The sequence below is a fragment of the Chrysemys picta genome, chromosome 5 (genome assembly GCF_011386835.1).
Source record: "Chrysemys picta bellii isolate R12L10 chromosome 5, ASM1138683v2, whole genome shotgun sequence".
NCBI lineage: Eukaryota > Metazoa > Chordata > Testudines > Emydidae > Chrysemys > Chrysemys picta.
Genome location: NC_088795.1, coordinates 118,262,130 through 118,278,770, shown reverse-complemented (window position 1 = coordinate 118,278,770; position 16,641 = coordinate 118,262,130). Strand labels below are relative to the sequence as shown.

General features: G+C 39.0%; 1 protein-coding gene across 10 annotated transcripts in view; it reads left to right on the top strand.

Moving 5' to 3' along the window:
* Window positions 1–16,641, top strand: part of C5H4orf50 (chromosome 5 C4orf50 homolog) — a 125,890-nt gene that overhangs the window by 39,849 nt on the left and 69,400 nt on the right. For 7 of the 10 annotated variants that reach the window (XR_010601917.1, XM_065598194.1, XM_008170181.4 and 4 more), the window contains 4 exons: window positions 7,287–7,335; window positions 8,417–8,547; window positions 9,575–9,820; window positions 10,986–11,409. Coding sequence is in view for 8 of the 10 variants with exons in the window: in XM_065598194.1 (XP_065454266.1) it covers window positions 7,287–7,335; window positions 8,417–8,547; window positions 9,575–9,820; window positions 10,986–11,409 (850 nt within the window). In the remaining 2 variants the exon portion in view is untranslated. Of the gene's footprint in view, window positions 1–7,286; window positions 7,336–8,416; window positions 8,548–9,574; window positions 9,821–10,985; window positions 11,410–16,641 lie in introns of those variants that run through there. The other 3 variants (XM_065598198.1, XM_065598196.1, XR_010601919.1) reach the window with 2 other exon arrangements.

The window sequence follows — 16,641 nt, the reverse complement described above, 5'->3', positions numbered from 1 at the left end:
TAGGGCTGGGCTGAAGGTAAATTTATTTCACTCTGATTTCTTGTTCTCATTTCTTTTAATGCTCCATTGACCCTAGTGTCCAACCTACCCTTTATTGGGTCTTGGCTGGCGGCCATCTAAGAAAATATCGGGAGACATTGGGGGGGGCGCCGGCGGAGCAAAAAAAAAAAAGCCAAGTGCTGCCAGCGGAGCGAAATATCAGGACAAATTGTGTCCTGACCAAAGATCAGTCGGGACGTAGGACAAACACCTAAATATCAGGAAGTCTGGTCCCCCTACGGCCATCCTCAAATCTCCTGTGCTCTGGTGCTTCCGCCTTGTCAAATATACACATTTTGAGGCTGATTCACCATTGTGTTCCTCCAGTTTTATGCTGGCTGCAACACAATAGAGAAAGGGATGGAAAAGTAACAGCTCAGCATTCAGTGTTTATTCTACCTCTGTTATGACAGTGGCACTTCTTAACAAATCCAGCCAGCTTTTGCTCAGAAACTGATCCAGGACTGCTGGGGATAGGGAAGAAATCTCCAAATGGAGATACTGTAACTCTGGCTTCATGCCCGGGGGATTGCCCTGGCCAGTAATACACTGACTGCCAAAGAGATTATGACTTCAAATTCTGTCTGGCAAAGGAGAAGCAGAGAGTGAAGGTGAAGAGAATGATGGAGACAATACTGTGTGAAGCTGAATTTCAACTACATTGTAAGCAACTGAAGCACTTAACTATCTGGGGTCTGCGTGCAAGGTTCCTAAGAAGCTGTTCCTGAAGAACTGGACCAAACAAGACATCTTGGAGCTGGCATGCTTGTCTTCCAGCGCAATTTTTAATTTTGGATTTCAATTTCTTTTATCCTCAGAACTGGGTAATGCAGTTCTATGCAGAATGGTTGTAGCTGTGTTGATCCCAGGATATTAGAGAGACAAGATGAGTCAGGTCTGACAAAGAGCTCTGTGTGGCTCGATAGCTTGTTTCCCTCACTAACAGAAGTTGGTCCAATAAAAAGATATTACCTCCCCCACCTTGTCTCTCAAATACTTTTGGTAAGTGCAAGGGTTCATAACATTAGGTAGCCTCATACAGAAGCCTACTATATGGCTGGAGGAATAAAGACATTTGGGTTCGAGAGCGTTTTGTAAAACTGGGGTGCTTACCCTGTGGATAATATTAATAAAAATTAATCAAGAAAGATATATGGTGCCCTATTTTTTTTCTCCAAAGCCTCCCAGCATTATACTGAGGGTAGCATTGCAGGACTGGTTCCTAGAAACAGTTCATTCATTTTTCAGTTATGAACTGCTAGTTTATTTACCAGCAGAAACAGAGATGGTTCAGCATGGATATATACCAGGTTAGTGCAGATATGCCTGCTTGCAATCAAAACTTAATTACATTTTTAAAGTATTTATTATTAAATGGCCTTTCTGCTAGGAGTGTCCATTAAGAGATTGACCGAGGAAAGGTTTTTTCTCAGTACTGTACTTCATTTGTTTGGCAGACAAATTGCACCAAGAAACTCAAGAGCAGAAGCGACACATGTATGCAATAAGAACAACTTGTTTCATGCTTTTAAAGCACTTTCTTAGCTCCCGCTGTGCTCAGACATATATAAACAACATGAAGATGTTTGGGGTTTTGGAATGTAATACCATTCAGGGAAAGGCAACACAATGACTTATGGCAAAGTATGACCATAAGGTTATGTTGATGTTTCTTTTCTGCATGTTTCACTGTATTTCATATGGCACTGAAGAGGTTTGTTTGTTCTTCTAATCCATTACATTTTAAGAGCTGCCAGAAATAATACTTGCTTCTGTATCTTGTTAAAAGAGTGAGTTAATTGTATGTTACTTGTACATTGGGGTCTTGATAAGACTCAAAACTGTGTTCAGTTTAACTACTACAATTAGGAAAGTGATTTAAGATTGTCATTTGGTTCCATAATCTTTTGGAGTTTTCACTTTCCCTTACTCCCCAAAACCAATCAGGTTTATAGTTCAGCTTCTCTCTCTCTCTCTCTCTGTGTGTATGTGTGTGTGTGTGTACTGTAATTTGTATGCAAAAACTTGAACAGAGTTATAATTGGTAAACTTTGTTCTTTTAATCTATTGTCACAAAAATCTTATAACTAGAAAGAGATTAATCACTAATTTACATGACAGGTGGAGTGATTACATTCTATCCTGGAAAATATTTATTCTCAAAGTTAATGTGAGATGGAAGAGTGCTGTTGTACTTGAAGAATTAGTCTGGGCTCTGTTCCTGGTTCTACCTTATGCTTTGAGTCTGACTTTGGACAAGTCACTTATTCTCTGTCTACCGCTGTTTCTCATCTAAAAAGGAGGTAACATTTCACTGCTCCCAGTAGCTGTTGAGGAGACAAATTAATTAATATTTGTGAGGTGATCAGCTGTTGCTGTGGATGAGTGCCATGGAAAAGCCAATCAATTATATTAAAAAATACAGTGCTGAAACTCATGTTTACCCAGTTATGTGTTCAGACCTGTTCAATAAATATAGGTACCAGCATAAAAATAATGGATTGAGTTTTGTAATTAGCCTTGCTGTCAGCAGGATCAGGCTCAATAAATTATATATATCCTGTGATAGACTATACATGTTCATGCCACTTAACAGACAAATAAAAGACAGGATGTCTGCCCCAAAGGGCTTCCAGTCTGTAGCAATGGAACTCTGTACAGGTGCAGATGGTCCAATTTAGTAGATTACAAAGCAAGATTGGAGCCTAAATTAATTTATAATTTAACAAATAATGATTGCAGTGACTGAAGAGACAGAGAGCGTTCATTCATATCCATGTGATACATTTTTGATTTTCATAATCAATAATGCAGTCCTATAGTATATTGAATTTATTTTGCATCTTTGACCATTTCACTGACATTTTGTCACTACTGTTCTCAGCAAAAACTACTTCTAACATTCCAAAGCTACGACCAGCTTTCAAACTGCCACTAAACAATCAATCAGAAAGGAATCTAACCCAAACATTTCCTCCTTTCCCCATAAATCATCCCCAACATTTCAAAGGGTGCTATAGAAAACCCCCACATAAACAGAGTTCCCCCTCCTAAGATTCCTGATAGAGAATTGATTTTACTCATTTCTGGACCAGAGATAAATTTAAGGTCTGATATCTTGAAACTCATCAGGCCTCAACACACCTAGTTTATCCTATTGGGGAGCTGGAATTCAAGGTTTTGCAATGATATAAGGGCTGATCCTAAACCCATTGAAGTCTAAGGCCCACAAACAATTTGTATCTAGTCTTTGTGGTTCAGGAGACTTTAAAATTATAACTGTGTGGTTCATAGAAAAGCTATTTTAGATCCCCTTTTAAGGTGCTAGTTTTGATTCTCCACTTCATTTGAGTTAGTACAGTTCCCAATGCAGCAAGAGGCTTATGCACATCACTAGGGCTACTCACCTGGTTAAAGTTAACCATGTGCTTAAGTGTTGTGCTGAATCAAGGCCCAGCTGGCTGGTGACCATTGCATTCCATAGAGTATGAATTTATTAAGACTACTTGACCAAAAATGTTTTCTTTGCAATAAAAACCCTTTCAACTAAATTATATTTGAAAAATTGTTAACAATATTAAGGCTATATGATATATATGATATAAAATGAACAACCTGGAAGATGTAACTTTGAGTTCATAGTGCTGGCTAGATCCTCAACTGGTATAAATCAGCATTCTCCAGTGACTTCAAAGGTGTTATGCTGATTCACACCAGCCAAAGATCTAACTTGAATTAAGCACAGGGTAGCAGTCATCACTCTGAATTTCCTGGATTGGTTAGTTTTACAGCCCAACATTATATATTTAAACTGGTTTTCAGTGATACATCAAATTCAGTTGACTAATGAGGTTGTGTTTTCCTAAGTTAACCTTCAGTATCCTTGTTTAAATACCAGGCTTTCCACTAATGCCAGGATACAAATTGATCTAATAAGCTTAAGGGAAGCAACACCTCTGGGAGCATGATCTAAGTCCAATAAGATGGGCAGCTTCAGTTTAAATTGTGCTGGAAGGTTTTCCTCACTTCTAAACAATGCACCATGTGCAGTATTGTTTGTTATCATTAATTTACTTGCTTAGAAGCCACAACTAAACTGTAAGATTAATTTCAGCTATTGATCATCCCCAGAATGTATTTCAGTGTGGCCAAAAATAAAGGCCTGTACATGAGATCTTGCATCACTTCTATAAGTTGTGCTAGAGGCGCATATGTTGTTTGGGGCACTTTTAATGTTCATTTGTGTCTAATATAAACAGGAAGAGCTGGGCACGTGGAGAAATAACTGTAGTTTATTTCTAAACATGGTCTCATTGTGAATTCTTCCAAAAGACCTAACTCCTGAAGACCTCCTTATAGTAATGGTAATTGTGATGGAGTGGGAGTTTTTCATAATATTTTGTATGAATACTGTGTGTGCCTCAGTTTCCCCTATGAACTGCCTGGTTAACTATGTGAGGGGGAAAAGTTGTTTGCAGCGATTCAGGTGTGATTAGAAGAACAGGAGTACTTGTGGCACCTTAGAGACTAACACATTTATTAGAGCATAAGCTTTCGTGGACTACAGCCCACTTCTTCGGATGCTGTAGTCCACAAAAGCTTATGCTCTAATAAATTTGTTAGTCTCTAAGGTGCCACAAGTACTCCTGTTCTTCTTTTTTGCGGATACAGACTAACACAGCTGCTACTCTGAAACCTGTCAGGTGTGATTGACGCCTGCCTGTGTGGGGCTTGGGCGTAGGCCCATGCCCATGGAGAGCCTGAAAAAGACAATGGCCTCTCCAATTGCCAAGACATTTGGAACCTAGCAACTAACGACCTTGGATGGCCCACCCTCTGCAGGAAGCCAGCTGCTTGTGACCAGTTGGAGAACAAAGGGCTAAGGAGGATGGCCAGGTGACCCTGTTTCCCAGGAACAAGAACAAAGGACTAAGACAGGGTCCCTTAGGGTTGTTCAGTGTGGGCAGTTGGAGGGGAGGAGAAGCTTCTGGACTGGGACTACAGCGGGGTCAGAGAGGATTCTTGGCTCAGGACTGACCCAGATGCTCTTTGCTGTCACTTTCTGTTTTCTCTGTTAACTAAGGACTTCCTATGCTGGGTTCCAGACATCTAATAAACCCTCTTGCTTTTACAACACTGACTGAGCGTCACTGACTCCAGTTAAAACAAGTTGGGGGTGCATTGCTCCCTTTGGGTGTGTAAGTCTCCCTCAGGTGCCCAACCCAGGTGGACTCACTGAAGGGTACTCATGGTGTGAAGCAGGGGTACTGAAGGCTCCGAAGTTCAGACCCAGGAGGCACTGGGCTTACCCCAGTGAGAGAGTGTGACTATAAGAGGGTTGACACACTAAATGGGTCCTCCCAGGGACAGTTCCAGAGCAATTAAAGAGCACTAGGGACCTGTGGATCCATAACAGTAATTAACTAGACAACTGAAAATCATTAACACAAAACATGATGAGGTTTTAAAAATAAAAAAGTATATAACCAACGGTTACTTAGATTATAAGCTCTTTAGAGAAGGGCCTGTCTTTTTGTTCTGTGTTTGTACAGCGCCTAGCACAATGGAATCCTGGTCCATGATTGGGTTACCTTGGCTCTATGGTAATACAAATTAATAATAATAATAATTAAGAATAACGTGGTCAATTGTTGCATCCAATTTGTCTGTCCTTTCTTTGAGCGTTGCTTAGTTAGATTGGAGGCTCTTTCTGCCAAATAGCTTTTCTTCCTCCCTGCTTATAACGTGCCTTGCACAATAATAATAATAATAATAAGGATAATTAATAAAAAAGCCCTTCCCAATAAAGACTATGTCAATGTGCCCTGATAATTACGTATCATTCCTCCCTACTCCGTTCCATTCTGTTTTGGACCATAACAACGCTGTCAGGGGAACCACCTCTATTGTGTATTTTCCAAATTTCCTGAGATATGTATCAAGTTCTGGGGGAGAATTTGGACGACAAGGAGACAGTGTGGCCAGAGTTGGAGATAATGTTCTAATCTGGGCTGGATCTCAGTGAAAATCAACCTGCGAGCCTTCAGGGTAAATAGTAATAGTTTAAATGGTAAGAACACCAGCTTCACCTGGCATGAATGGGGGCTGTTTATATCTCACTTGTGCTTCAGATTGCTAAACTATGACTGGCTTGCATGGCAGTGCAGGGGACTAAGAGAGTTTAACATGGCCTCCATCAGTCCCTGCCGCGCCCCCCTCCCCCCCCCAGCTATGCATGATCTGTCTAGATCTTGTCTTGAGTCCAGGCAGAGAGGGGAGAGTAGAGGCTGCAGGTTCAATACTTCAAGTGGGTAAGGAGTGGACATAGCCATGGCTCCACCTCTCCAACCTCTGTGCTGAACCAGGCAATGAGCCAATGCCGCATACTCTCCTCTCTCCCTCCTACAAACCTGGAGCTCTGGAGGAATTGTGACTGAATTGCATTTCCTTTCCAGAGCGGCTCCTGAGACAATGCAGGCCAGAGTTTTTCAGCTTTCCTAGGACACATTGGTTTTTATACATTTGCCTAAAGCTTTAAAGAAAGGAAGTACCAGGTATAGAACTTCTCCAATTGAGTTAGCACTTTGATTTCTAGGACAGGGGCTAAATGATGAACAGAACAGTAGAACTGCTTCCTCCACCGTGGTAGGACAACTTTTTCTGAGGCTTCTTGGGTGGAACAATGGAATCCGGTCTATTTTTATATAAATACAGCTTTATTGCCTACTATCACATGTATCAAATTTGAAGAAAATAGGCTTAAAATGACTTTCCAAAACCCCATAATAAAAAAAGATCTCCGCATAAAGGGTCAGAATCTGAACTTCTCCAGCATTTAGGGAGGAGAGTTGCTCTGGATCTTGGAGTCTAGTTCTGGTTCAGCTCTAAAGCCTGTTCCTATGAGGTGTTGATCATTCCTGGAAGGGGATGAGTGCCTTTGACTCCCTTTTTAAGGCCCAAGATTCGTCACAGGATCAGGCCTCTAGTTATGACATCACAGGAGCAGGCAAAGGGGGAGAAGAGGAAGGAATAGAGAAGATTGTATTTATTTATTTTTCAAATACAAGAGGGCAAATCCATTGGGCGAGGTATGCTATATTTGACCTTCAAAAAGATGATTGAAAATAGCAGGATACAAAATAACATATATATATATATAAGTGCTGGACCCAATGCCCTTTTAGATGTCACATTTGATTCAGATAAGCAGTTCTGATCAATAATTGTTTTAATGTCTGTTCTTACAGAGACGATCCCAGCAATTTGTAATACCTGAGAAGACAGCACACAGACCAGGTTAGTATCATTTTTATTTTAAAATAAAACTGCTTGTAACTTAGGTAGTTTGGAAATTGTTTTCTGACCTCACACATAATACACTATAGATGTCGAGAGACAGGTTTTGCTTCAATATAAGGCAGGAAGACAGTTGTCTAGAGCGGGGAAAAAAAAAAAAACTACTTAGTAAAGTAGCATCCATAGTCAATTGTTAAAGTATTTTCTAAAGTTCTTTATGGTCTTTTATTTTCCTGGTAAGTGTTGCCTCCTAGCTTCAGACAAAATGTGCAGTGAAAATTGTCCAGAAGCATTAACTCTTTTTTCTCCAAACATGTAAAGGCTTAAAAAAAATGTGGATGCTTTTCACGTCTTATCAGTGTGTGACCTCACTGGTGGGATAGCAAATTCTTCGAACTATTCTAGCAGATTCTTCTCCTACACCCCTCCCACTTGCTATAGTCTATAGAAACTATAGAGGAAGACGAAACTCATTCTAAAGAGAGTTTGGGAAGGTGGAATTAATTATTGAAAAAATGAAGGGGCAAAAATTAACTAATAGAAGAAATAGTCTGAAAATTCAACATGTAACTTTGAGGGGGAAGCACATGTACCCTGAGAGGAAGATAGGGAAATGACTTGTGGTAGGGTTGAGTCACATTTTGGGAACAAAATTCTCAGTGCTGTCTGTAATGCTCTAGGAATATCCCCTCCCAGCCCCCCCAGGTTCTTGACCAGGACTTCACAACAATTAAAGTAGAGCCTGACCCCAGAAACTCACCCAAGGTTTTAAATGTAACACAGTGTATACTTTGGGAGTTTAGTCAGTATTGTAAAAATAAACATTTAGAGCATTCTTGTTCAGTAATACTCATGGTTATATACCTTACTACAGAGTTTTGTTACTTTGATTCCTGGAGCCCTCGGTATCCTGAGACACAAAACAGTGCTGGTACTGAGAAACAGATACTTGTAAAAAGGACACTTCATGTATCAGGTCATTTTAACCAAATGCCAAGTGGATTTTTATGTAGAGTGTAGGAAACTAAATGTATCACGTCTAGAAAACTTTTGATGATTTGATGCTGTGTTTTTCTGTTAGCGTCACAGACTCTTATGCCTGCTGGGGAAAACAGTGATTTGCATTTGAGTGGGTCATTGCATTCCAGAACCTGCACCGCTACTGCTGACTTTCATCTGTCACCAGAGATACCTCAAACTGTGCTTCCTGTAGTGAGTAAATTCTGATCCACTAATTTTAGAACCAATCTCTTCATGCCCTAAAATGTTTGAATACTGTCCTTTGTAATCTCCCCATCCCTTACGGCCTGTCAGCCTTCTAATGTATGTTTGTGAGTACTAGGCAGACCTGCTGTGACTTCCTGAAGCCTTCTCTGGCTTACCTCACTGTCTTCATACTAGTCTTGTTAATAAATTTAATTATAACAACTAAGGGCTTGTCTACACTACCGCTTAAGTCAATGTAACTTACGTCATTCAGGGAGTGAAAAAACCACCCCCCTGAGTGACGTAAATTATATCGACTTAGCCTGGTGTAGACACTGCTTTATGTCATCAGGAGACACTCTCCCACTGACATAGTTTCTGCTTCTTGTTGAGGTGGAGTAATTACGTTGACAGGAGAGCACTCTCCCGTTGACATAGCGCATCTGGTGAAGACAAGCATCGAGGCAGCTGCGCCAGTGTAGCGTGGTAGTGAAGACAAGCCCTAACTCATTAACAGTTTGAGCTAACCCCCACTGAAAATCAAAAGAAAGACTCCCATTAACTATTAGGCCCTAATTATTGGGCTCCCATCAATCGTTAGGCCAAAATTAGGCCCTAGAATGAGAAATAGCATCAGATGATCCAAGATCTCTGAACAAAAATAGGTCAGGGGATTTTTGTTTGTTTGGTAGGAGAGCTCTGGATACTTTCACTTAGCTTTTTTATTTTGGGATTGAAAGTGGGGCAGTGAGAGGGATTTCTAGGCGCTATCTAGAGTCAAGCATAGACTATGGTAAGAGACATTTCCACTTTGGATTGACAAAAGGATGCTTCCAGGGTACTTACAAATGTTCAAAGTAAAAATAATGTATTATCCTTCTTGAATTCTGTAACTGTGGTTTCTGCAAAATTGTTTTTATAAATATTCCTGCAACATGTTCAACATAGTGACTACTGTTGATCGAAAAACAAACCATTCCTATCAGAAATATTTTCTAACCTGAATTCCTGATAACAGCATTCTTGGTTGCAGTTACTGCATCCTGTTGTAGACACTTCACAGGTCAATGGACAGCCAAATAATCACGGGACCTACCAGGCTGAAGTGAATGAGAAGGCGAGGCCAGTTCCTGCAAGCTTTCTACAGAAGTCAGATGACATCTGCTGTGCTCACACAACTCAAAACAAGTGCACTACTTCTCCTTTAAAATTAACATGCCCAGAGAGGATCATAGCCTTGCATCGAGAGCTTAGACAAAACCATCGCAGTAATTACCAGGTCAATAAATCACTTTCATAGTTATTAATTTAATGAGATCAATTATTCTTAGCCGTCAGTTCATGGATCACATAAATATTTAAATACCTTCGTTATTGGTAGTTAGGACAATCTGAGGAAGATAAACACACATTATATTTCATTATGAATCTTCTTACCTATTGTTTAAGAATTGATAGTTGCTCCTAGAGGATGTGAAAAAAAAATCCGAGGTTTGTTTTCACCCTTGCAGCTCTCAGTAAGATTAGCTTTGGAAATTCCAGGATGGTAACAAACAAACAAACAAACAAACAAAAAAACAACGGCAAAACATAACCAATATGTAGCTACTGATCTGCCTTTTTCTTTCTTCCCTTTTTTTTTAATGATCCAATTATTCCTGTGCCCTGAAGCTCTTTGTAGTAATTTCCATTAACTGCAGGAATTCTGTTAAGGACAGAGCTGATCAATTGCAATTGCATTTGTCACAGTCTGCTGCTATACTAAACAAGCAGGAGATTTTATCCACTTCAAGGCAATACAACCACCTTTTAACTGTACAAGGAAGATGAGAGACTGCTAGAATAAAAAACATCCATGCCAGATCTTGCAACATTACATTGTTGAATTTTCATGATGACCTGAGAATAAATAACTGAAATAAACCCACCAAAAACACATTCTCTGTTTTATTACAGTAGCCACATAAAGAGTCAAGCATGTTCCAAATGACATGTGTTTTAAGGCAAGAAACTGCTCCTTATACTAATAACACAGTAACAGACGTATTATTCTGACAATGTATTAACAAACAGAACCATTTAGACGGCTGTATATTTGTGCCACTCAGTCCCTGCTTCCTGGCAATCTATACTACAATAAATCATGTATATAAAGGACCAATGATGTTACCATTATCATCAAAGAACTATAGAACTTAGAGATGGCAAAAAGCAAAGAACTTTTTGATCATTTAGTCCATTTCCCTGCTAGTGCAGGAGCTTGAGAGTTAAATTACAATGAAAGCATAACAGACCTACTGTACAGCTCATAAAATGGAAAAGTACTGCTGACAGCAGTCGTAATGCACAGAATCACGTGGTCTGTTTTACTATATCTTGATAGATGCCTTTTTGTGGTTGCGAACATTCAAAAGTTACATTCTCTTCTCCTCTGTCCTCCTCAGATACCTTCATTTGCCTCTTCCAATTCAAAACTGAAAGCAGATTGCAATTTGTCCTCTGTCTGTCATCCAGCCCAAGATGTGACTTCCCAGCCTGTAGTGTCAAAAATGAACAATTCACTGAAACTTTCAGACAGGAGCTCTTTCCATCTCATAAATGGGAGGTACCAGTTGTCTAAATTTGATGACGTATTCCAGAGTCACACAGGAAATCAGCATGCAGGTGCTGTTCTCCAGGGAAGGAGAAAGAAAAATGTCATTATGAATAACACATGGATCTCGGGAGAAAAACCAGATGGCTCAACCTCAGCTACCACAGCAAAAAGCTATTTGTCAGATGTGTTGTCAGCAAGTAATAAAGGTCAAAATCCTACTGGGGAGAAATCAGCTGCACTGGAAAGAGTAAAAGCCTCAGAAATAAAACAAGGTAAAAAGCCTTAACCATGTGATTTTCCCGTTGTTATAAAAATATTAATCTTGTGTGTCTGCTCTCTGTGAGACAGACTAAGGGAACGTGCCAACTTTAAAATAATCTATTTTAAGCATACAGATTCCCTGACCTATGTGACTAATAACTAGAGGTGGCTAGAAAACGTACTGGAAACAAAATTTTTACAACAAATTGAATAAAATTTTAACGACAGTTTTCTTCCATTTTGTCACCAATTCTGCTAATAACACCGCAAACCATCCAAACCTACAGAATTTTCAACATCCAATTTACCTTCCAATTTTCTTTCTATTGTTAGTTTACTATTTTTCACTTCTCTCGGTTTGGATTATGAAAATCAATTAAGTCAGTTTCAGGTTTATTTTATAGCCCTTTGCTTCAATGTACAATGGCAAATCCTAGAGGAGAGTTTTTATTTGTTTAATGACTGTTTCCTTTGAAATTCAAAGACATATATAATGGACATAGGTTTTATGAAAGGTAGTTTTGTTTGTTTGGATCTTAAATTATACATTTTTATGTTTAGCTGAATGATAAAGCAGTGTATTCCTTCAGGGTTTAGGATCTGAAAAATATCACTGCATGACTGTTTAAATTGTTTCCTAAGGACCAGACTGGATGCCTCTTACTCATATTGGTAAATTCACTCACTCAAGGTGTCCTGTTGGCTGAAATATGAGTACTGGTGAGAGTAACTTTTTATCATTGTGACTAAAGGAAGTTACAATCTGGTTTAAGTGATGTCTTCATCCACACATGTTAAGGTTAGCCTGTTGTATCATCCCTGCAGTGTAGTCTTTCTCTTGTCCTCTATTTTTAGTTGTGGATAGCACCTGGAAGAGATGCATAAAAGAAGAAAACCCCACAAATCAATCAGTGATGGAGGCAGTTGGTTCTCAGAGTCAGAGTTTGACATGGAAATGTGAACAGATGATATTAAAAAGGCAATATGGGATATATAGGGCGATACAGGGTAATCTTAGTGCTTCGAGAAGAAGGATAAAGTGATTCAGTGGAGTGGCTCTAAGAGTTTTAATTACCATTTGGAAAGATTTATTTCACAAGGAATAACTTTTAAAATGATATAAGCCTGTATTAGATGTTGTCTGCACAAGTGAATTTTAGGAAAACATTCCCGCCAGTTCTGTCACCAGTTTACCATCTTTTTTTAGCAGCTTAAACCAGGAACATGGTGGTAAAAATGCCAAAGCCACTGGAGCCTTGGATTATACTGAGTTCCCACCAGCCCTAACCCTGGTAGAAATTCTCTATTGTGTAGCCAGTTCAGAAGATGTAACGAAACCATCATTCTGTACTTTTTAAAACAGGATTTTTATTTTTTTTTTATCAGTGAAGTACCCATTTTGGCATGTGTCAGTTACATGCTCCTCCTTTCCGAGCTGGTTGATCATTCTTTTGGCCCAGCAGAGGAGTATTTTGCTCATTATTCTACCCTTCAGAGATCAGAAATGCAGGGCATTGACTTGTTGTGAGGACACCTTAACACACATGTACAAGGGCTGTATTTTCATGGGGAAACATCTGTTTTTGCTTGGGACGGTAAGGGTACAATTACACATGGCAATAATGAAACTGATCCTTGTTCAGCGCTTTCTATAATAGATACGCACCAGCTGCCAAGGGAAAAGCAGAATATCTCAGCATGCTTTCCAGACAGATAAGATTCCCCTTGGGGCTCCAAAACTCAGGCTCCTACTGCTGATGGTCAAAATAGCACTATGGCATCTCTGCCTGCAATTCCTAATGCTTAGCCAAGAATTCTATAGACACAAACACATAGTAAATAAAATGTCAAACTGCCTTGCTTAACGCTAACAAGCTTCCAATATGGAAAATGTGTATATTTTAAAAATGGCAATATGTGTGTTGGTAAAATGATAAAGTACATTAATAGCCATTTTTATTGAAGCTTTGCCTTCCTGATATAAGCTATGGGATGGATGTTTACTCATAAATTTAATCTGTAGGCCAAACCCTGGTATATTAAACATGTTACTATATAAGAAGATTGGCCCAATCATCCCATTATAGGGCCTTTGTGAATAGGGTTACTTACCAGAGTGTGTTTTGCATATGTGCATATGTAATAGATTCTGATAAACATTTTCTTTGAACACCACCACTATAGTGTAAAAGAGAATCATCAAATAAAGCAAATGGATTAATTAAACAAATGCAAGATTGTGTCTTTTTAGACACAGTGGACTTCAATTAAATACTAATAATCCCTACGTATTAAAAAATATATGTAGCAAGTACATTATTTCTAAATACAAAAATAAGTACAAATATCGTGGTTACCATTGGCTAACGGTTATAAGCCAATATAGTGGACAAATGTAGAATTTTAGATACTGCGCTGGGAAAATGCCAACTTTTTAATGGTAACCTCCATAGATTGCTGTATGCAGCAACATAAGAAAAGGCAGTTCACCTGAAGTTTTACTTCCTTAATCTTCCCCTCCATCCCTCTCCTGCACAGCACCCAATAGAGTGTTCAAGTGAGAAATGATAGGTCAGTTTGTACCTATATATATGAATAAAGACTAGAGGATGTATTACATCAACAAACCATGTTCTTCAAATTCTTTAAATATAATAATTCATTATGTATAGAAGCTAGCTCCAAACTGTGCCAATCACAGACCAGATGGTCCATATATTGGTGTCCTGCCAAGTTGAGGCCCTCTGGGACTCTGGGTTTACCACTAGGGCTTGGTGAAGTGTTCATAAAGAATAAATCAATGACTGTAGCTCTTTATTCTGTGTGAACAATTTCAATAAAAATAAGACCTGGGTAAATAATAAACATGTTACATGAACAGGTGGCCATGGATTGCTTTCCCACTATTTAAGTCTTTAGCGATTCTCTATTTGTTAATTGTGGCCTGTGAGTGGTGACCTTAAGCAGATGATATCATTTCTGCTCCAGCTGGCTGATCAAAACAGTTATGAATGGAAGAAAAATGGATTCCAATATGGCCACACAAACACTTTAGCATGAAGCTGCATACAGATTCACATGCAAATTCTTGCACAGAAAAAGAACTCATATAAAAGTTCACAGAAAACAAATAAATAGAGTTGATAGTACCTTTTGAAATGAGTGTTCATGAGCATATTTTTGCAATATTTGCCCAGATTATATTATTTTTTACACTTGAGATTCCCAGTCTTAAAGCCAAAGCATTTAATCTTAAGGGCAAACTCTTTTAAAAAAATAAATAGAGTATAAATATAATATGAAGTATATGGTGATCTGATGAATAAAGTGTTCATAGGCATTGTCATGTGAAAATGGTAAAAAAGCATTCACTTTCTTCCAACACTGAACAAGGAACTTTATTAGAACAAGAAAAACAATAATATCTCTAATGATGCTTTCTCCCTCTTTGACTCTCAGCTTCACTAAAAATCTCATGCCTAAATCCTAAATCCCATTCCCTTCCTGTCTTTTTTTTTTTTTTTTTTGCTACGAATTTAAAAAGATACAACACATATCTTGACAGGCCATAAATGAGTTATGAAGGTCATTGTAAAAGAATGCCAATAAAACCCATGTACCACACCATCATGCATTGTGCATATGCCACATATTTTTTCAAAACAACTATCTTAGAATTGTTTTACAAATATTATTCACAAAAATTTTCATACCTAACCACCTATAACTCCAGGCTCCCGTAGTGTAATGTTTGAAAGGGAAAATTAAAATGATTACCAATAACATTTTAGAAACCTCTAAAAAAAAAGACATGAAATAGCTTTCCCATAAATAATAAAGTCCCAGTTGTAGTGTCATTAATTCCAGGACAATCAAGAGATTCCCAGAGGGACACACATGGTCTGTGTAGCCCTTTGGGAGTCAAGGAATCTCCACTGGGGAAGGAGGAGGATCTGGAAAACCTTTGAAAGGAGATAAGGTGGCAAAACTCATCGGTTTCATTACAACAGTGGTGGATTATGCCAGCATCCACTTACAGGTTCACTTGTGGATTTTGAGTTCCTATGAAATGGATATTAAATTCCATTATAGCTAAGGACTATATTCTGTCCTCGTGTCCTGCATATCTTGTATTTTGTATCATGTAATTTGCATAAGAAAACCAAGGGTCAAATCCTTCTCTGAGTCCATCAGGTCTATGAGGAAACTGAGTGAGGTTTCTCTTGACTGGCATCAGTGTAAATACAAGTAGAATTTGGACCCCTATATTTAAGGTACATGCAACATATTTCTTCTGTCCTTAAGAAAGCATATGTATCTTGTGGACATCACTCCTGCTGTAGAAAGACACTGACTTAATTTCTCCTTAGAGCTAGCGTTTTTGTTTAGGCCTTAAGCTGACTAGCATTAAAGCCACTTACTGAAGCCAGATGAAGTGTGGAGCAAGATTTATACAGTGCAGTCCTTTTGCTAAAGGCCTGATTAAATCAAGAAACGCCTACATCTGTTTGTACATCTACAGTCTCATCAGGTCAGCCAGCTGGTAGCTTTGATTTTAGTCCATTTCTGTTGAGACAGCTTCTTCTCCAGGGGAATAAATAGGATGACAGAAGGTGCTAGAATGGAAAACTGACTGTTTCAGAAGCTCTGGCTCATAATATTGTGCTAGGAAGATTATCATTGTCCTTTCTATGGCCTTGATCCTGGATGTCTTTGCATGGTGAAGTACATTGTGTGTAAGGTTGTTGTCTTCTAGTACAAGTGTAGGCTTGGCATAAGCACCAGGCGTGTTAAACAGTAGGCAGAGCTCTTTGCATGGCCCCCTTTTCTACTTGCAACTACAAAGGGAAAAAAGAAGTGGGGCCCGAGAAGAGAATGAGTGCCTTTAGATTATGTCTACACTCTGAGCTAACGTTGAGATTCCCAGCTCTCATATAGATACTCACACTAACTCTCTTTGAGCTAGTCAAAGTATAAATAGTAGTGTAGCCATGATAACATGGGCAATGGCGGCACAGCTTAACCATGCCAAATACAAACCCACCTGAAGCCGGTGGGTACATACTCGGCACTATTAAGCTATGTTGCCACTGCTGCTGCCTGTGCTACCACAGCTACATTGCTATTTATACTCACATTATATGTCTTCACTATGGGGGTAAGTTGACCTATGGTATGGTACTCCAGCTATGTGAATAATGTAGCTGAAGTCGACGTAGCTTAGGTCTACTTACCCGGGTGTC